The sequence below is a fragment of the Phyllobates terribilis genome, unplaced genomic scaffold (assembly GCF_046119375.1).
Source record: "Phyllobates terribilis strain yellow unplaced genomic scaffold, ASM4611937v1 Scaffold_1__5_contigs__length_1240528914, whole genome shotgun sequence".
Taxonomy (NCBI): domain Eukaryota; kingdom Metazoa; phylum Chordata; class Amphibia; order Anura; family Dendrobatidae; genus Phyllobates; species Phyllobates terribilis.
In genome coordinates, this window is record NW_027362761.1 from 1,148,399,091 (window position 1) to 1,148,420,196 (window position 21,106).

At 47.8% G+C, this 21,106-nt stretch overlaps 1 protein-coding gene across 4 annotated transcripts in view; it reads right to left on the reverse strand.

Moving 5' to 3' along the window:
- STK32B (serine/threonine kinase 32B) overlaps positions 1-21,106 on the reverse strand; it is a 481,347-nt gene that overhangs the window by 75,289 nt on the left and 384,952 nt on the right. For all 4 annotated transcript variants that reach the window (XM_073648385.1, XM_073648355.1, XM_073648366.1 and 1 more), the window contains one exon: positions 3,169-3,294. In XM_073648385.1, coding sequence (XP_073504486.1) covers positions 3,169-3,294 — 126 coding nt within the window. The remainder of the gene's footprint in view (positions 1-3,168; positions 3,295-21,106) is intronic.

A 21,106-nucleotide genomic window follows, 5' to 3' on the forward strand; every position in this document is an offset into this window, starting at 1 on the left:
CCCCTTTCTTAAATGGCATAGTCAAACATGTAAAATAAAAAATATGTATACTCACCTCCATTTCAGTGATGTCGGCACTGAGTTTGCTGGTGCCCCCTTGACATTGTTATGTCATGTATGCTCTGCAGTCTATCATGGGCCACTTATCTGCTTTAGCTTTCACACTTCCATAAGGCAAAACTGGCCCGTCTGAGCGAACTGTGAAGGCTGCAGCCCATTTAGTGGCTGCTGAAAGGCTTTAGCACTGACGTGACATAGCAGTATAATGTGAACACCAGTAGACTGTATGTTATTTTCATTTTCCATTGTTAGCTATAGCATTTAAGAAGAGACTGTGCAAGCAGTTGCCAACCCTTTTAATCCACAATGTAAAAGAGAAAAATGTAACTGCTTCTAAAGGGTTGATCTACTAAAAGAGGACATAGCTGCTTCTAAAGGGTTCATCTGAGAACTCTCAGTACATACACATAGAGCCCACAACAGACACATGGAGGAACTGTGATGGGTTTCACCTCTATAGAGGTTTCTTCTAGCCTCCTACTTCTGCTGCTCCATAACACATAGGAATCCATCATACATTGATTTAAATATAACTACCTTCATATTGAAGTAAACTATCAGTACATACCTCCACTATATTTCCATACTACAGGGTGGGCCATTTATATGGATACACCTAAATAAAATGGGAATGGTTGGTGATATCAACTTCCTGTTTGTGGCACATTAGTATATGGGAGGGGGAAAACTTTTCCAGATAGGTGGTGACCATGGTGGCCATTTTGAAGTCAGCTTTTTAAGATCCAACTTTATTTTTTTCAATGGGAAGAGGGTCATGTGACACATCAAACTTATTGAGAATTTCATAAGAAAAACAATGGTGTGCTTGGTTTTAACGTAACTTTATTCTTTCATGAGTTATTTACAAGTTTATGACCACTTATAAAATGGATTGGATTGTCAATGCAACCCTCTTCTCCCACTCTTGACACACTGATAGCAACACCGCAGAAGAAATGCTAGCACAGGCTTCCAGTATCCATTGTTTCAGATGCTGCACATCTCGTATCTTCACAGCATAGACAATTGCCTTCAGATGACGCCAAAGATAAAAGTCTAAGACGGTCAGATCGGGAGACCTTGGTGGCCATTCAACTGGCCCACGACGACCAATCCACTTTCCAGGAAACTGTTCATGTAGGAATGCTTGGACCTGACACCCATAATGTGGTGGTGCACCATATTGTTGGAAAAACTCATGGAACGTGCCATCTTCAGTGCATAAAGAGGGCAACACATCATCATGTAGCAATTTCAGATATCCAGTGGCATTGAGGTTTCCATTGATGAAGAATGGCCCCACTATCTTTGTACCACATATACCACACCATACCATCAATTATTGTGTCCCAGCAGTCTTGGAGGGATCTATCCACTGTGGGTTAGTGTCAGACCAATAGCGGTGGTTTTGTTTGTTAACTTCACCTTTCACAAAAAAGTTTGCCTCATCACTGAACATAATGTTCTATGTAAACTGAGGGTCCTGTTCCAATTTTTGTTTTGCCCATTCTGCAATTTCAGTGCGCCGATCTGGATCATCCGCGTTGAGATGCTGTAGCAGCTGGATTTTGTAAGGGTGCCATTTGTGAGTAGCTAATATCCGCCGAAGGGATGTTCGACTGATGCCACTCTCCAGTGACATGCGGCGAGTGCTACGCTGTGGGCTCTTGCTGAATGAAGCTAGGACAGCTACTGATGTTTCTTCATTAGTGACAGTTTTCTTGCATCCACATTTTGGCAAATCCAACACTGAACCTGTTTCACGAAATTTGGCAAGCAGTTTGCTAACTGTAGCATGGGAGATGGATGGTCTCGTAGGGTGTCTTGCATTGAAATCTGCTGCAATAACCCGGGTACTGCATTCACCAGACATCAACACAATTTCTATCCGCTCCTCACGTATTAACCTCTGCGACATATCATTGGCTGTAAACAAAGAGAAACTTGTAAATAACTAATGAAAGAATAAAGTTATGTTAAAACCAAGCACACCATTGTTTTTCTTATGAAATTCTCAATAAGTTTGATGTGTCACATGACCCTCTTCCCATTGAAAAAAATAAAGTTGGATCCAAAATGGCCAACTTCAAAATGGCCGCCATGGTGACCACTCATCTGGAAAAGTTTTCCCGCTCCCGTATACTAATGTGCCACAAACAGGAAGATGATATCACCAACCATTCCCATTTTATTTAGGTGTATCCATATAAATGGCCCACCCTGTACATCCTCCCACACAGTAGTACCTCCCAGCTCAGAGGCAAGAAGTTTATGACAGCTGTCAAGATAGCAAGACAGTGGAAAGCCCAGTTTCAGACCACTTTAGCCTACCTCTAAAGGGTCAGAGATTTATTGCTAAATTACAGAGGGCACTTTTAACTTTCTTATTGCTCACAACTGTTACTTGCCGCAGGTGAGTTTGAACGAGCATCACATGCTTGAAACAAAGTTGTTTACCCACAATTTTGGAACGGTGCCAACAATTTTATCTGACCCATTTTTGGGGTTTTGTGTGACATTATGTCCAATTTTCTTTTTTTTTTCTCACTTTTTTTGTGTTCTTCCAATACACACAAAGGAAATAAACGTGTATGACAAAACATGTAATTGCAATAATTTTCTGGGAGAAATACTTCATTTTTTTGAATAATTCCAAGGGTGCCAACACTCTCAGCCATGACTGTATATATTTCAGTAGGTTTATATTTTGCTCTTCTTTTACCTTATGAAGTTTCCCAAGAGGAGATAGATCCCCTTTAAACACCAGAAAACAAAACTGTTGTTTCCTCAAAGTCTTAAATGGTGGCATCTTCAAGGGGTTAAGAAGACATTGCAGTTGGGAAACGAAAGAAAATGCATTGCAAACTCTGGACATTCTAACATGATGACCTCAAGTCTGCTGCATCTGTATGATGTACCAGGTTATTAGACTTTGGGTTACGTTCATTTGTTCTCCTTCTGTTTCTCCTTCTGTTTGGTACACAGCATTGTATTGTGGAAGTAGTACTATGAAGGTTGCAATTCTCATGCTGTCCACAAACTAAGAACTGTGTTATTGCAATCTCTGACATTCTACCAGTAGAATATACATAGAAAATAAATTCTTACATTTGGAACAAAGCTGGGCGTAATGGATTTCTCCAATACTGCATCCCAATTCATGTCAGCCAAGTATGGAGAAGTCTGGATGTCAGCTAGTGATGAAAAGCGGCACTCTAGGTCCTTGGTAAGAAGCTGCGAAAAACACAATGATTATCGTTGTCATTTTATAACTTAACCCGCATTTGCATCACATCCACAAAAAATATAAAACTTCAAATAATTCCTCAAATCTCTAAACATCAACAAAATTTTTTAGAAAACAAACATATTTGGTATCATGCCCTGTATAACGATACATACTAAATAAATATCATAATCATTAGCATCGTGATCATTATATGGCATGAAGAAAAAAAGTTTAAATGGCAGAATTGCTCCCCAAAACACTGTCAGCACCTCTCAAAAATAGAATGAAAACTGATCAGAATGCAAACGTTAATTTTTGCTGCAAAAATTTCGGCACCATAAATGTGTTTGCAGCAAAAATGCTGCATAAATACTTGTGGTTTTGAAGCGTTTTTGGCTTCTTTTTTTTTTTTTTGCATTAGTTTTTTTGTGTTTTTTTTATCTATTCATTTGAATGCATGAAAAATGCTGCAAAAAAACATGAAAAATTGACATGCTGCATATTTGAAACTGCTTCAAATCCGCAAGAAAAAAAAAAGAAGCAGCGTGTGCATGAGACTTCAGAAGTCACATTTATTTTTCTGGTCCTGTAAATAGCAACGTTTTGGTGCAGAAATGTCTGCCACAGATGCTTAATGTGTGCACATACACTAGATCGTCTCGCAAAAGAGCAAGCCAATATACCATTCTAGAGGCCAAAAAATAGACAGGATTTGTCAGCAAAAAATGTTTTTATATTTTTTTTAAGTAATAAAACATAACAAAAAAACTATTTGAATTTGGTATCACCTTAATGGCACCGACTCGTAGAACACTGCAAAAACAAAACCCAAAAAACAATGCTGGAAAAGTTTTTTTTTTGCAAAATATAATCAAGCAGATGGAATCACTTTGGAATCTGTCTGGCCCCTTTTCCGGCGGTGTCCCATCATTTTAAGCCTTGTTTTAGTGTATAAAAGTGTGCACGTCTAAAAAGACAGATACTGAGGGCAGCACTGTGGCTCACTAGAGCAAGAGAATGTGATTCTGGCGATATACTGAAAGCGATCAAAAAATGTTAAGTACTCTAAAACTTCAACATATCCCACAAGCCCCCACTCAGATCCATCATCTGTCAATGGAAATATCAGGACTCTCCACGCTATTGGTAGGACAAAGGCTCTGAAAAGTGACATGTCTCCAACATTCCACCTCCCAAATCCAAATGCCCCCTCCCTTCTTGGGTTGAGCGCCACACTTCCTGCAGGACTCTGCTTGATCCAGGTATGATTAACATACCCAATCTTTGCATACCTATGCATTATATACCCTAATTGGTGATGGACTGTACAAGACTACATAGGGCATGTACAATATACTAATATCATTTTGAATACTTTTTGGCCGAGGTTGTGTGCCATTACTTTTAGCATGTCACTTGTTAAAGCTTATGTGAAATCATTTATGGCATGTCACTGACGTTTACATCATAAAGTCACATATACCAATGCCACATACATGCCCATGACATCCACTCTCAGCATTTCCTACACCCTCCACTAGACACATAGAATAGGGTAATCATTTATACTTTTCTTTTGACATTCTTATACCACGGTTTTTATTCCTATTTATTCGTCCCAGGCATTCAAAGTCCTGTAGCTATACACATTTTAATTAGATCCTTATTGGGTCACTGTACTTTGTATATTCTTTTATCATTATGTGTGTGTGCTCCCTTTTTTCTTTGCCACCACGTACCCAATTTGTATAAACAGTTTTTTATTATTAATCATGTATGTTCATGCCATTTAATTGGGTTAAATATATTGGTTTCTGATAATGGGTCTGGTATAATAATCATGCAGTGATGGTAGTTCTGGTGATGTATTTTTGTACTGATGATGTTTCTAGTGCTGTAGTCTGGTGATGTATTCATGTGCTGATAATGGCTCTGGGGCAGTATTCGTGTACTGATAGTAATGATGCTTGTCTGATACTGTATTCATGTACTGAAGGTTATTCTGGTGATGTAATCATGTACTAATGAGGGTTATGGTGATGCATTTATGTATAAGAGTTTTGGTGCTGTATTCATATACTGATTTTGGTTCTGGAGATATATTTAACATAATGATTGTGGTTTTGAAGCTGCATTCATGTACTGATGATGGTTCTGTAGATGCATTCATGTATTGATGGTGGTTCTGGTAATGCTTTCATCTAATGATTCTGGTTCTGTATTCATGGACTGGTTCTGTTTCTTGTAGTAATAGAGATATAGCAATTCAGACTTAATAGATCATTATATAGTCAGTGTCTGATGCACACAGAGGTAGAAAATACAGATGTTTGAATGGGGGTATATACAGTGGTGGCCAAAAGTATTGGAACCCCTGCAATTCTGTCAGATAATACTCAGTTTCTTCCTGAAAATGATTGCAATCACAAATTCTTTGGTATTATTTTCTTCATTTAATTTGCGTGCAAGGAAAAAACGCAAAAGAGAATGAAGCAAAAATCAAATCATGGATCATTTCACACAAAACTCCAAAAATGGGCCAGACAAAAAGTATTGGCACCCTCAGCCTAATACTTGGTTGCACAACCCTTAGCCAAAATAACTGCGAACAACCGCTTCCGGTAACCATCAATGAGTTTCTTACAATGCTCTGCTGGAATTGTAGACCATTCTTCTTTGGCAAACTGCTCCAGGTCCCTGATATTTGAAGTGTGCCTTCTCCAAACTGCCATTTTGAGATCTCTCCACAGATGTTCTATGGGATTCAGGTCTGGACACATTGCTGGCCACCTTAGAAGTCTCCAGTGCTTTCTCTCAAACCATTTTATAGTGCTTTTGGAAGTGTGTTTTGGGTCATTGTCCTGCTGGAAGACCCATGACCTCTGAGGGAGACCCAGCTTTCTCACACTGGGCCCTACATTATGCTGCAAAATTTGTTGGTAGTCTTCAGACTTCATAATGCCATGCACACGGTCAAGCAGTCCAGTGCCAGAGGCAGCAATGCAACCCCAAAACATCAGGGAACCTCCGCCATGTTTGACTGTAGGGACCGTGTTCTTTTCTTTGAATGCCACTTTTTTTTTTCCTGTACACTCTATGTTGATGCTTTTTCCCAAAAAGCTCTACTTTTGTCTCATCTGACCAGAGAACATTCTTCCAAAACGTTTTAGGCTTTCTCAGGTACGTTTTGGCAAACTCCAGCCTGGCTTTTTTATGTCTCGGGGTAAGAAGTGGGGTCTTCCTGGGTATCCTACCATACAATCCCTTTTCATTCAGACGCCGACGGATAGTACAGGTTGACACTGTTGTACCCTCGGACTGCAGGGCAGCTTGAACTTGTTTGGATGTTAGTCGAGGTTCTTTATCCACAATCTTGCGTTGAAATCTCTGGTCAATTTTTCTTTTCCGTCCACATCTAGGGAGGTTAGTCACAGTGCCATGGGCTTTAAACTTCTTGATGACACTGTGCATGGAAGACACAGGAACATTTAGGTCTTTGGAGATGGACTTGTAGCCTTGAGATTGCTCATGCTTCTGTGGCGCCCCTGAGGGTTCGACCGCCACAGAGATGCTGCACCTCTTCAATGGAGTGTGGTGTCCCTCCTTTGAGGTAAGAACGGTGCAATGGTCAGGACCCCACCTCCACATCCAACACCACACTTCTCCCACCAGAGGGGGCTAATAGGCACTAGTGTGCTGCCCCTCCCGGGAAAATGGGAGACTGGGGAACCAAAAGATAGGGGGAACCATGTAGAGGGTGAGGGTGGAGGACGCACATTTAGTTTACACTTAATATTTCATATTTAAAAAAATGCCATCTTGGGCTCATGTTCTTTTGATTGTGATCTTCATCCCTGAACATGGCTTCTGGGTGAACCTGCAGTGGATGGAGACACGGTCCTCGTACTCTGGCCTTGAGTCGAGGGGCGGGTTGGAGTTAACTGATGTCTCAACCTGGTCAAGGTCCATACCCAAGAAGGCCTGGAGCTTGGGAGTGTAGCTCCATCGCAAAAGGATCCCAGGGGGATGCAGACGGAGCGGTATACGCCACCTGTCCTCGCTTTCTGGCCTAGTCAGAGGGATTCCGGCTGCAAGAGGGGTATCGGCCCCCGTAACCTGACTTTGCTACTCTACGTCCTAGTCAGGGAAGCCCGGCAGGCCCAGAGGACCCCACCGGGTAACGGAAGGAGCGGAGTCGCCACCCGTACCCTTATTCTGAGCGTAGTCCAGAGGGAGACCCGGCCTATCTACACACACACAGACAGGAGTGGATTCAGTCTGAAGTCTAGGAACACTCTGGTGCGGGGCGCTGATTTAAGCACTGGAATTACCCGGAGGTTGTCGGACCCCCATTCCTGGTGACCGCAGAACTCTGTGAGGAGCAGGGAGAAGCCTTGCAGCTGCACGTTTTACTGTGAGTAAAAAAAACTCTGGAAGTCAACCCCTATGGCCTCAGGACTCTTTATTCCTGCACTACACCGCACCGCGCAGCACCAGACCTCCTTCACTGCGACTCCCTCCATCCTGCTCTCTGCCCTGAGGCCCTGCTCCGCCTGTGGGGAGTAGTATCAACGTCGGCTGCCACAACATCCCGCCTCAGAGGACTGCAGCAGCGCTGGTGGTCTTCACCAGGTACCACAGGTGGCGTAGTCGATAGCAACCACTCAAACCTGATAGCCCATTACATCCTTTTTTTAATGTGATGGCCCTTGGCATGGAACGGGTCCAGGCCACGGCTGCTACCCACCAAACATCTGACCCGGCTCCGAGTAAACCCCCCATCTTCCCAGGGCAGGGCTGTGAGCGTCACACCTCCTCACAATTTGGTTTCTCAAGTCCTCAGACAGTTCTTTGGTCTTCTTTCTTTTCTCCATGCTCAATGTGGTACACACAAGGACACAGGACAGAGGTTGAGTCAACTTTAATCCATGATAACTGGCTGCAAGTGTGATTTGGTTATTGCCAACACCTGTTAAGTGCCACAGGTAAGTTACAGGTGCTGTTAATTACACGAATCAGAGAAGCATCACATGATTTTTCAAACATTGCCAATACTTTTGTCCACCCCCTTTTTTAGGTTTGGTGTGGAATTATATCCAATTTGGCTTTAGGACAATTCTTTTTGTGTTTTTTCATTGAAGACAAATTAAATGAAGATAATAATACCAAAGAATTTGTGATTGCAATCATTTTCAGGAAGAAACTGAGTATTATCTGACAGAATTGCACGGGTGCCAATACTTTTGGCCACCACTTTATGTCAGCTGAACAAGTGTTTGATTAAAGCTCCCATACACTTTAGAGAGCTGTCAGCCTAACAATAGTTCGATCAATGTTCAGCCGGCAGCTATCTTGCCCAACTTTCCTGTACAGTGCTGAGCGCTCCTGTGTTTGTAACACAGGTACTTTAGATGCAGCGACACAGAAACACAGAGCAGCCAATACGGGTTAATAAACAGGGGAAGTTTATAATAACAGGGTAAATCTCCACGCAGAGAATATCAGGGGAAAAACAAGGGAAAAGCAGGTCAAAGTCTATCACTAACAGTTCACAGTTTAACTGGATGTAGCTGAGTCAAACCGGTTATAATCAATAGTTTTTTTCACTTAGCTGACTCTCGCTCCTCACAAGGCAGATGCACGCTGATGCCGGTGTTGATTTTTCAGGCGTCCCCCCCCAAACAATGCTCTGTCTTCTGGCGGCAGTGGACGGTCTCCGGTTTTACCCGCTGAGCCCCTAGTCCATAACACGGCACCTCACGTGCCCGGCTCCACTGACCCTGCGTCTCTTCTCTATTCGGCCTGACTCCTCCGGTCCACTGCACTCGGCTCTTGCTCCCAGTCCTGGAGCCAGGAGCCTGGACCCTCTCACGCTGCTCTGCTGAGCCGGATCCAGCTCCACTTTCCCGCGCAAAACGTACTCGTCTCTTCCTCTCTCCAGTCACACCAGGAGTTCCCCTGTCACCTGACCTCCCAGCTCTCTCTCTCGACACACCCCCTGCTTCCCTGTCACATGAGTCCTCTGCTTGCAGTCTGTCTTCCCCCTGAAACAAGAGGTACGGCCCTGGCAGTTCCGGATCCCTTGCTCTGAAAGCACTCACACCCCGGTCTTCCCCCTTACACTCCCACTCTCCTTTAACTCGCCATTCCACGGGCGAGAGTTCCTTCATCAAATGTTCACATTCTTGTACATCCTGGATGATACGGTACCATATGAATTGATCTTGTTCGTAACGGTGAGGAGGCACTCCTGCTGTTGTCCGTTCTGTCCGGCGTAACTCAGTTTGACCAATGGAGGTGCAGGGTCACTCGGATTTCCAATCTCCGCCTGCCCGGTGGCTTCAACTGATGTTGTTCCCTCTCCGCCTGCACTGGGGACTGCAGGTAAACGAGTGCTGGGGCTCGGAGGTAGAATCAACAACTCTTCTTCGTCCACATTGTGGCTTGGGGCAACTGTGACAGGTCCCTCTCTAGAAGCAGGTGATTCTTTTCCACATGTGGCACCCCAGGCCTGGTTGCCACAAATGTGATTAATCTGCGTCTGAGAGCAGGAGGGAGGTTCCCTGGTTAGGGACAATTAGCATGCAGCACCTCCTGTCCCAGGCCAGTAGGGGGAGCTGGCTGCCCTATAAAAGCTGGAACTAGGGCAGGGTTAGGGAGACCAGGACACACTTCTGAAGTGACCAGAAGGGTTTCTTAGAGGAAGGGACAGGTCAGCAGCAGCTAAGGAGTCCGTGAGGCAGAGGAGAGACTGCAAGCCAGGGATAGGGGCGACGAGAGCCAGTCCTGGCAGAGAATCAATCTAACCGGACATTGGGGTCCGAGGCTGTCCGGGTTATCATTCCTAGCAGCAAAGAACCAACCCGCGAGGGATTTCAGGTCCCTTGGCCTAAGAAGCCTGGAGGCTCCGCCACACAGAGGGACCAGTACAGCGAGGAGAAAGCAAAAAGTACCCAAGGCCCGAGTCGCAAGCCATACAGGCGAGAAGTACACGGCAAGCTCAGGGACGTGGGCTATTACACCACGAAGAGGGGGATAGTCAGAAAGAGCATAGAGAGAACGGTAGGCCTACACACTCACCCTGACCAGTGGGGCTCCCCCGAATGCTCTCAGACACCCAGGCCCATTCCTAACTGGTACTACTGTTGGGTCATTATTAACATCTACAATAAAGACCCAGAAATGTTTTGAAACGGACTCTGAACTTTTACTATTGCGGCCGGCACTATCACCCCCAGCATCCACCTACACTGCCCTGAGACCACACTCCTCCCGTGGGGAGTTATCCTACCCTTGAGCTGCACACCAACACCAGCCTCAGCGGTCTGCCTGACAGCAGCGGTTATCCCTGACCGCAATCCACGGGTGGCGTAGTCGGACATTCACAAATCTATAAATAGACTGCCACAACATTGGTCTGACCACCCTGAGCCATCGGACTGGGTTGCCACTACTACCCCCATCAGCACCGTACACCAGAAGACCCGGTTTCGAGTACCCCACGGCCCAGGGGGTGAGTCAGCTTTGGCGTAGTCGGCAGGATTGTGACCAACCCGCCACAAACGGGTATTGCGTGCCTGAAAAGACTTTATATTTACCTGAGTGAAGTTTCTCGCCATTCGGGGCCGTTTCCTGCCAAAAGGCGCCATCTTCGGGACGCCGCGCAGGAAGAAGAGGGGCGTGGACACCAAAACCGCGTGAGACCTGAAGCCCCGCCCTACGTCCAGACGCTGCGCAAGGTCCTGGAAGGAGATCCGGCGGACGCCGACGTCATCACCCCGCGACGCAAGGTCCTCACCCAGAGCATTGCGAGCGGAGCCGCGGCCTCCAGAAGAGGATCGTCGGAAGGTAGGCCACGGTTAACTAGATGTCGGAACCGGAGGGACCCTCTACCACCAGCGTAGCCGCTGCAGCTGTGATGCCGTTTTGCATGTCCTATATCCCCGGAGCGACCTGGCTGCCACAGTATGCCGGCGAGTCGCATACCTTGAGCGACTTTAAAGAAAGACTGTATAGCTTATTCAAAGTTTATCCCCTGACAGATGAACAGAAAGTAAGCATACTGATAGGGCAGTTAACTGGTGCGGCCCAGCGGGAGGTAAAGTCTTGGACAGCTGAGGAGAAAGGGACTGTAAAGGGGGTTCTGACCAGTCTACGGGACACCTTTGCTACCCGTACCTCAGCAGAAATCAAAATGCGGTTCTATGGAAGTAAGCAGCAGGCCCAAGATAGTATCAGAGACTATGCCTTAAACTTGCAAGAAGCCCTGAGAGCAATCAAACAAGCTGACCCTAGCAGCGTGCAAGATACAGATAAACTATTGACTGAACAGTTCATAGAAGGTCTGCTGTCCAGCGCCCACAGAACCCAGCTGCATCTCATGGCCCTACAGAACCCCGATTTTACTTTTGCACAGTTTAAAGATAGGGCCATCCGGGTGCTCCGAGAACCCGCACCAGGTGGCGCTGTAGCTTCCCGGCGCCCTGCCATCACTTACCACCAGTAGGCGGTGCTCTACCCTGCAGACCTTGTGGGGGCTGATGCGCAGGCCCTAAACCCATCCCCGCCTGTAAACCTTCACCATCAGGTCCAAGAACTAACAAAGAGTGTTGCTGCATTGACCAGGACCGTACAGTCGTTACAGATGGACCCGTCAGGACCAATCGAGCTGGCTTCCAGTCCAGAGGATGTCCCATGGTGTCGACAGAGGAGGATCCCGTCGTTCAGCGGGAGGCCCACAGACCGCTACGCTGAGGATGGACAGCCGATTTGCCGCCGTTGCAACCAGCCAGGACACATAGCCAGGTACTGTACTTTAAACGGGTCCGACCTGGGGCAGAGGGCCAACCCCCAGGCATAAGGTCACCAGGCCCATCTAATTGGAGTGATAAGTATGTGGGGGGACCCCCGGTTTTACCCGTAGTGCTGGACAGTATCCCCATGAGTGCACTGCTGGACACCGGGTCCCAAGTGACTACCATCCCCTATGTACTTTTCAAGCAGTACTGGAGAGACACTGATATAACCAGTTATCCAGACAATGACTTGAGCATCATCGCCAGCAATGGCGAACCCGTGCCGCAGGTGGGGTTCAAAGAGGAGACCATCAAGATTGGTAAAGTTGAACTGCCGGCACAGGGGATGATTATTGTGGACATTGACCGTCGTGAAAGTCACCCTAAAATAACTTTGGGTACTAACGTGGTTGAAAATTGTCTTTCAGAGATAATTGTAATTTTACAGCAGGTGGCGATGAATGCTAGCTCCAGCCAACAGAGGGTCCTCCAGAAAGAGATAAGAGCCCTGATGAGACGGCAACAAGTAGAACTGTCTGGTGGTGAGATCAGTAGCGTGAGGATGAGCGACCCGTTCCCCATTGCCATGCCTCCCAAAAGTGAAATGATGATCTGGTGTCGGACTGCAATCGGGTTAAGAGGAAGAGACTACCAAGCCATGGTAGAACCCGTGTACTCAGACAGCAGGCCCACCATTTTGACAGCCCGGGGGGTGGTTGATGTCCGCCATGGGAGGGTGCCCGTCCGCATCTTAAACATTGGGGAAAGGGAAGTACACGTGCCCCGGTACGCTACACTAGCCAAATTGTTTGCTGTCGAACACAATGCTCTCAGGGTCATGGAACCCTTGCCTCCATCTCCCCCGGTGGAGGATAATGGCTCCCAGAAACACAAGGAGGACTGGTGCCAGAAACTCCATGTGGGTGCTGACTCCACTCCCCTGCACCAAAAACAAGGAGTCTACCGGGTGGTTCAGGAGTACGAGAGAATCTTTAGTAAGCACCCGCTAGACTTCGGCAGAGTAAAGGGGTAGAACACCACATCCCCACGGGGAGCCACCCACCAATAAAAGAGAGATACAGACCTGTACCCCCCGCACACTATCAGAACGCAAAGGGCATGCTGAGAGAAATGAAAGAAGCCGGGGTCATTAGAGGCAGCTGTAGCCCCTGGGCAGCTCCCTTAGTTCTGGTAAAAAAGAAAGACGGTACCATGAGAATGTGCGTGGATTATAGAAAGGTTAATCGTATTACCCATAAAGACGCGTACCCGTTGCCTAGGATAGAGGAGTCTTTAGCCGCACTAAAATCAGCTAACTTCTTCTCTACTTTGGACCTTACTAGCGGGTACTGGCAGGTTCCTGTGGCAGAGGCTGACAAGGAGAAGACCGCCTTCACCACCCCGATGGGACTCAGTGAATTCAACTGTATGCCGTTCGGGCTCTGCAACGCACCAGGGACCTTCCAGAGGTTGATGGAATGCTGCCTTGGACACAAAAATTTTGAAACGGTCCTACTCTACTTGGACGATGTTACTGTCTATTCAAAGACTTACGAGGACCATCTAAAACACCTGGCAGAGGTGTTCGAGGCCCTGGCAGGCTTTGGCATGAAAGTGAAACCATCCAAGTGCCATCTGTTAAAGCCGAAGGTACAGTACCTGGGACACGTGGTGAGTGCAGAAGGAGTAGCCCCCGACCCTGACAAGATCACAGCAATAAAGAACTGGCCAAGCCCCTCTAACATAAAAGAAGTGAGGCAGTTCCTCGGGTTGGTGGGCTACTACCGCAGGTTCATCCCCGGGTTCACCAAGATGGCAGCCCCTATGCAGGACCTCCTGATAGGACAATCTAAGACCAGAATCCAAAAGCCACCCTTCAAGTGTGACAAGCTGGAAGATGAGTCCTTCCGCCAGCTGAAGATGGCCCTCAAGGGGGATGAAATCCTGGCCTACCCCGATTATGGCCAGCCTTTTATCCTCCACACAGACGCCAGTAATGTGGGGCTGGGAGCCGTACTGTCACAGAACCAACAGGGCAGAGAAAGGGTGATTGCGTACGCCAGCCGGAAATTGAGGCCCACCGAGAGAAACCCGGAGAATTACAGCTCCTTCAAACTGGAGTTCTTGGCATGGTGTGGGCCGTAACGGAACATTTTAAACATTACCTGGCCTCTGCTAAGTTCACAGTATACATGGACAATAATTCATTGACGCACCTGGACACCGCAAGACTTGGTGCCTTAGAGCAGCGATGGATGGCCTGGCTATCAAACTATGACTTCACAATCAAGTACCGGGCAGGCCGAGCCAATGCCAATGCAGATGCCCTATCGAGAATGCCCCACTTACCCGATGAGGGAGAAGATCCAGACGAGCTGGAGGAAATAGAGCTCCCTGCATTCCACCGGTATGGGGCCACTCAGTACTCCCACCGTGTAAGAGACAAAGACTCGACCACCGTCATGTTCAATCCCTTACCTCACCACGGCTGGGCTGAAACGCAGGATAGTGACCCTACAGTTCTCTTGGTGAAGGAAATGCTGACTCAGGCAGATGCCTACCCCGATCCGGATGCCCCTGAGGAAGCTAAGCAGCTGTGGAAGGAGAAGAGCAGGCTATTCCTCTACGAGGGGAAGCTGTGCAGAAGGCTTGTCAACCACCGAACGCACGAGTTAACCTGGCAGGTAGTAGTCCCAAGGCGAGATGCGGCCATGGTCCTGGAGGCCTACCACGACAGAGCAGGACACTTCGGGTGGAAGAAACTGGAGTTCCTGTTACGTGAGCGGTTCTTCTGGATAGGTATGAGAGGCGCCATAGAGCGATGGTGCAGAGAATACGGCCCCTGTAACCTCAGAAGGAAGGATCGTACCAGCCAGAAGACTCCTTTGAGGCCGATTATCACCAGGCAGCCTCTCGAGCTGGTAGCACTAGACCACGTGAAGTTGGCTCCAAGCCGGTCCGGCTACATCTATGCCCTCACGATTGTGGACCATTACTCCCGGTTTCTAGTGGTGGTTCCTGTTAAAGACTTGACAGCGCAAACGGCAGTCCGCGCCTTCCAGCAACACTTCTGCCGTCCACACGGGTACCCGGAGCAGGTATTGACAGTCCAAGGTTCAGCGTTCGAGGCTGAAGTCTTCCAAGAGTTATGCAACCTCTACGGCTGTAAGAAGATACGGACGACGCCTTACCACCCCCAGACCAATGGGATGTGTGATAAAATGAACCAGGTCGTCATAGACCTGCTCAAAACGTTGCCCCTGGAGGAACGCTGCCTGTGGCCTGAGAAGCTGCCAGATCTAATAGACTTGTATAATCATATCCCGGTGGGATCTACCAACTGCACCCCGGCTTACCTAATGCGAGCAAGACCTGGTAAGCTGCCGATGGACTTGGAGATGGGAGTCCTGACACCCGAGGACACCTCCCCAGAAGCAGACTGGGACACGGAAAGGAGACAGCAGTACAAGAAGGTACAGGAGAGTGTGGAGAGGAGCTTATCCCAGGCAAGAGAGAAGCAGGAGAGGCTCTTCAACCAACACGCACCTGCTGGTCCCCTGGCACCTGGAGAACAAGTCCTAAAGAGGAAGAGGCGGCTCCACAAGCTGGACGACCAGTGGGAGAAGGACCCGTACACGGTGCTGCCTTCCAACCATGACAATTCGAAGGTGTGTGTAATCAAGGATGGAGGAGAAACCACCAATACTGTTTCCAGGGACCACCTGAAAAGGTGCCCCGAGCAGCTACAGAGTGCTGGTGAAGACCAGGATAGCCTTGAACCCGCAGTGGACAAGGAAGAAAGGGTCAGCACGGTCCTCGGAGAGTTCCCCCGGTCCTGGACTCAAATTAACAATGCCATAGTGGTACCCGTCCTTACCTTCCTTCAACCAAACCAGCAAGAACCTACAAGAGAGCAGGAAGAGTTGGAAGAACAAGCAGCCCCGGAGGCAGAAGAGTCTATACAAGCAGCCCAGGAGAGTCAGTCCTCTGCTGATAGTGAGCCTGCCATGCCAGCGGTAAGCCAAAGGACGTGCAGACGGCTGCCCGACCTACCTGTAGGCCCTGCAAGTATCTGTACCCTCAATAAGAGTAAAGAGAGTCAGGTTAGACCACCACCAGACAGTGGGTTACGTAGGTCAACCCGGAGCACTAGGGGACAGATACCCTTGCGCTGGAAAATATAGGATGTGCCAATAGTGTGACCTGTATATATTTCCCTGTAAATGATGCCTATTGTTGAAAAAGTTTACAAAAGTTAATTGCATGACCAGTAATTATGTTTTTCTAGTTTCTCCTAGTGACAAATGGACTAACAGGTTATGAACTTTGAGTAACCGGGACTGCTTGTAAATAATTGCACAAGGTGCCTCCTTTTGAAGCTCAACCGTGGAAGAAAGACTGTCCAAGCAAAGACTGTCAAGGACTTGGGGGTTAGGACAGATCCCCACCCGGTTTGAGCCTTACCTGTTTAAGTGACATGGACACCCGGTCACAGACCACACTGTGACCTAAAGAACTCAATTGTGTTTTGTTTGTTGCCATTTATTAATGTTGTGTTTATGGTCATGCATATATTACCCGGTTGTTTTTGCCAAAAAGGCTTAGTTCTGGAGTACTAACTTACTACGGGGGAATGTGGCACCCCAGGCCTGGTTGCTACAAATGTGATTAGTCTGCGTCTGAGAGCAGGAAGGAGGTTCCCTGGTTAGGGACAATTAGCATGCAGCACCTCCTGTCCCAGGCCAGTAGGGGGAGCTGGCTGCCCTATAAAAGCTGGAACTGGGGCAGGGTTAGGGAGACCAGAACCCACTTCTGAAGTGACCAGAAGGGTTTCTTAGAGGAAGGGACAGGTCAGCAGCAGCTGAGGAGTCCGTGAGGCAGAGGAGAGACTGCAAGCCAGGGACAGAGGCGACGAGAGCCGGTCCTGGCAGAGAATCAATCTAACAGGACATTGGGGTCCGATGCTGTCCGGGTTATCATTCCCAGCAGCAAAGAACCAACCCGCGAGGGATTTCAGGTCCCTTGGCCTAAGAAGCCTGGAGGCTCCGCCACACAGAGGGACCAGTACAGCGAGGAGAAAGCAAAAGGTACCCAAGGCCCGAGTCACAAGCCATACAGGCGAGAAGTACATGGCAAGCTCAGGGACGTGGGCTATTACACCACGAAGAGGGGGATAGTCAGAAAGAGCATAGAGAGAACGGTAGGCCTACACACTCACCCTGACCAGTGGGGCTCCCCCGAATGCTCTCAGACACCCAGGCCCATTCCTAACCGGTACTACTGTTGGGTCATTAATAACATCTACAATAAAGACCCAGAAACGTTTTGAAACGGACTCTGAACTTTTACTATTGCGGCCGGCACTATCACCCCCAGCATCCACCTACACTGTCCTGAGGCCACACTCCTCCCGTGGGGAGTTATCCTACCCTTGAGCTGCACACCAACACCAGCCTCAGCGGTCTGCCTAGCAGCGGCGGTTATCCCTGACCGCAATCCACGGGTGGCATAGTCGGACATTCACAAATCTATAAATAGACTGCCACAACATTGGTCTGACCACCCTGAGCCACGGGACCGGGTTGCCACTACTACCCCTATCAGCACCGTACACCAGAAGACCCGGTTTCGAGTACCCCACGGCCCAGGGGGTGAGTCACACACAATCGTATCTTCATCCACACCACCCCTGCGACCAGGTAATTGATTAGCTGCCGTGAGTCTAATTACTGGTCCCCATTCAGGCCGCACTATCTCTGGAAATCGCTGTTGAAAGTAGGCTTCTGTCATCGTAGTCACCTGGGATCCCGTGTCAACCAGGCAGTGAACAGCCCGACCGCTTATTTCGGCCCAGACAGTCGGGCTGCTGGAAACTAGATCCTTGGGACTTCCTCTTTTTCTTTCCCCTTCCTCAGGCCTTCCTCAGGCTCCGTGCTGTGTCCCCTGAACACGGAGCCCGCTAGTTTAACGGCTGTCACGACAGGGGCCGCCCTCGGCTAGCACAGCCCCTGGCGTAATGTCCTGCGCCTCCACACTTCCAGCAGGTCTTGTCTCTGTCTGTGTAGGGCTGCCTCCCTCCTCTATGGAACTCTCCTGCAGGGGGGGTCCTGAATTCAATTCTTTCCATAACTGGGGCAATCGATCTGGGTATCTCTGGTGTCGGGGCAGGGGTCTTCTTGAGACTGGACCATTCATTCCGCATCTCCTGTATCTCCTTCCGCATCTCTCGAGCCCATTCCGGTTCCGCTGCAGGCGGGGTGGGTACCTCATTACTCCGGACCATCCCTGCCAGGGCCGTCACCTCCATCTCCTGCTCTTTCACACGTGCCTCCGCCCCCACTTCTAGAAAAGTCATACGTGGGTTGGCGCACAGGCGCTCCCGCAAGGCCTGCTTCAGCTGCACATCCCTGAGGCCTGCCGCAAGCTGATCCCTTAAGATCACGTCAGGGGGGTCCATTCCCAAATTCCCCATGTCGCCTTTTCTAGTGATATAGGCATGCACCCTATGTAAGGCATTAACATACTGCGTCACAGTCTCCCCCTCCTGCTGCACTTGGTGAAACAGTCGTATCCTCAGCTCTCCTACATTGGTGGGATCCCCATGCATCTTCTCCAGTATTCGCACCACTTTTTCTACAGTATCCCGGTCATGGGGAGGGCAGTACATCATGGACTGTCGGGCCTCGCCGTCCAGGGCCAGTAAGGCTATTTCAGCTTGCATAGCTGGGGTCATCGGGTCCATACGTAACATACTCCTAACTCTCTCAGTCCAGTCCCACAGCATCATATTGTCCCCGGTGAACTTTGGGAGATTGCTGAGCATGGCCCCCAGTGGCAAGCTAGATTTACGGGCTCCCAGGATGGACTGCTCTGCAGTGTCTGTGTCTAACGACTGTATCCTGCCGACTACGCCAAATGTAACACAGGTAATTTAGATGCAGTGACACAGAAACACAGAGCAGCCAATACTGGGTTAATAAACAGGGGGGGGGGGTTATAATAACAGGGTAAATCTCCACCCAGGGAGCAACAAGGAAAATATGGAGGAAAAACAAGGGAAAAGCAGGTCAAAGTCTATCACTGACAGTTCACAGTTTAACTGGATGTAGCTGAATCAAACCAGTTATAATCAATAGTTTTTTTCACTTAGCTGACTCTCGCTCCTCACAAGGCAGATGCACGCTGATGCCGGTGTTGATTTTTCAGGCATCCCCACCAAACAATGCTCCGTCTTCTGGCGGCAGTGGACGGTCTCCGGTTTTACCCGCTGAGCCCCTAGTCCATAACACGGCACCTCACATGCCCGGCTCCACCGACCCTGCGTCTCTTCTCTAGTTGGCCTGACTCTTGCGGTCCACTACACTCGGCTCTTGCTCCCAGTCCTGTAGCCAGGAGCCTGGACCCTCTCACGCTGCTCTGCTGAGCCGGATCCAGCTCCACTTTCCCGCGCAAAACGTACTCGTCTCTTCCTCTCTCCAGTCACACCAGGAGTCCCTCTGTCACCTGACCTTCCAGCTCTCTCTCTCGACACACCCCCTGCTTCCCCGTCACAAGACTCCTCTGCTTGCAGTCTGTCTTCCCCCTGCAACAAGAGGTACGGCCCCGGCAGTTCCGGATCCCTTGCTCTGAAAGCACTCACGCCCCGGTGTTCCCCCTTACATGTTCTCTATGAGAAAGCCGCTACAACATCTTTAATCAAGGCTTTTTCCTTGGAGAACAACAGGGTTTGCAGTCCGAAATCATACATACAGGAGCCTTATCTCCCCAACAATCATTTTTCAGCGGCCCCCCATACACATTAGACTGTCGGCTGAACTTGTCAATATTGGCGAGTGAGATATGCGAGATTTTTCCGTGACGTAGAAATATTCCTTGAGTGAATCCACTCTTCTGCCCTTAATCCAACTTTGTGTACAACTCGGACTTACTGAAGCAAAAATCCTGCCCCATTTATATAAAAAGTGGTGAATTAATATGTTTTTGGATGTTTTTGCTTTTGATAGTGAAATCAGCACTGGACAGAGAACCCTTCTCTACATATTATGAAATCTTTTCCATATTGTCAGAATAGCTTTGATGATAACATTCAGACGAGTGGCTCTGAGAAGAGATGTGTCAACTGCGTTTAATGTCTGCTGGTTAATCAGGGAACATTTTCCCTTCTGTGTTCACAGAAGTGTGGTCTCAAGTAGCCGCTCCAAAACATAAGGTATTTTCAAGGACATACTGTAGGAAAAACATCATATATATTGTCAGAACAGTTATCCGGCGTGAAATATCAGATGGCTCCTTTCTAACAATTTGTATGTAATGGACCTACTTATCGGGGATGATAAAAAACTGATGTGATAGAGTTAGAATTAGCAAAGATGCAATATTCCCAAGGGGACTGCAAATCCAGGAGGTCTCCTAGCGCCATATCTGAAGGTACCTCTATAATGTAGTAGCTAATGAAGAATGAATCATACCTGCACACTTTATTAGCTATATCATAACCGACTTAGAATTAGTTCTCTGCGGCAAGGTCAGTGGGGTGCGCTGCTACCTACATGTTAGAGAGCAATGATTTATTAGGATCTGAAGCAGAAAGAAGTATTGTTTTATATGTTCTTTTTTTCTCACCATAGACAACTGTATGAATCATGAATTTTCCAAAAAATGCTATCATCTTCATATATATTTTATTACTATCACCATATCATCGCAAGAACCGTATTATTTGATCACTATATGGTGGTATCAGTCAGTCATTGTATAGTGTTATTATTTAGTCACTGTATGGTGGTATTATTCATTCATTGTATGGCAGTATTATCAGACACTATACAGAATTATTATTCATTTCAATATATTGGTATTAATCAGTTACTGTAAAGAAGCATTATTCAGTCACTATGGTGGTATCATTTAGTCATGGTATAGTGTTATTATTTATTCACTGTATGGTGGACATTATTCATTCATTGTAAGGCATCATATATTTTATTAAAGACAGAAGTAAAGAAACAGTAGCTGATGTATT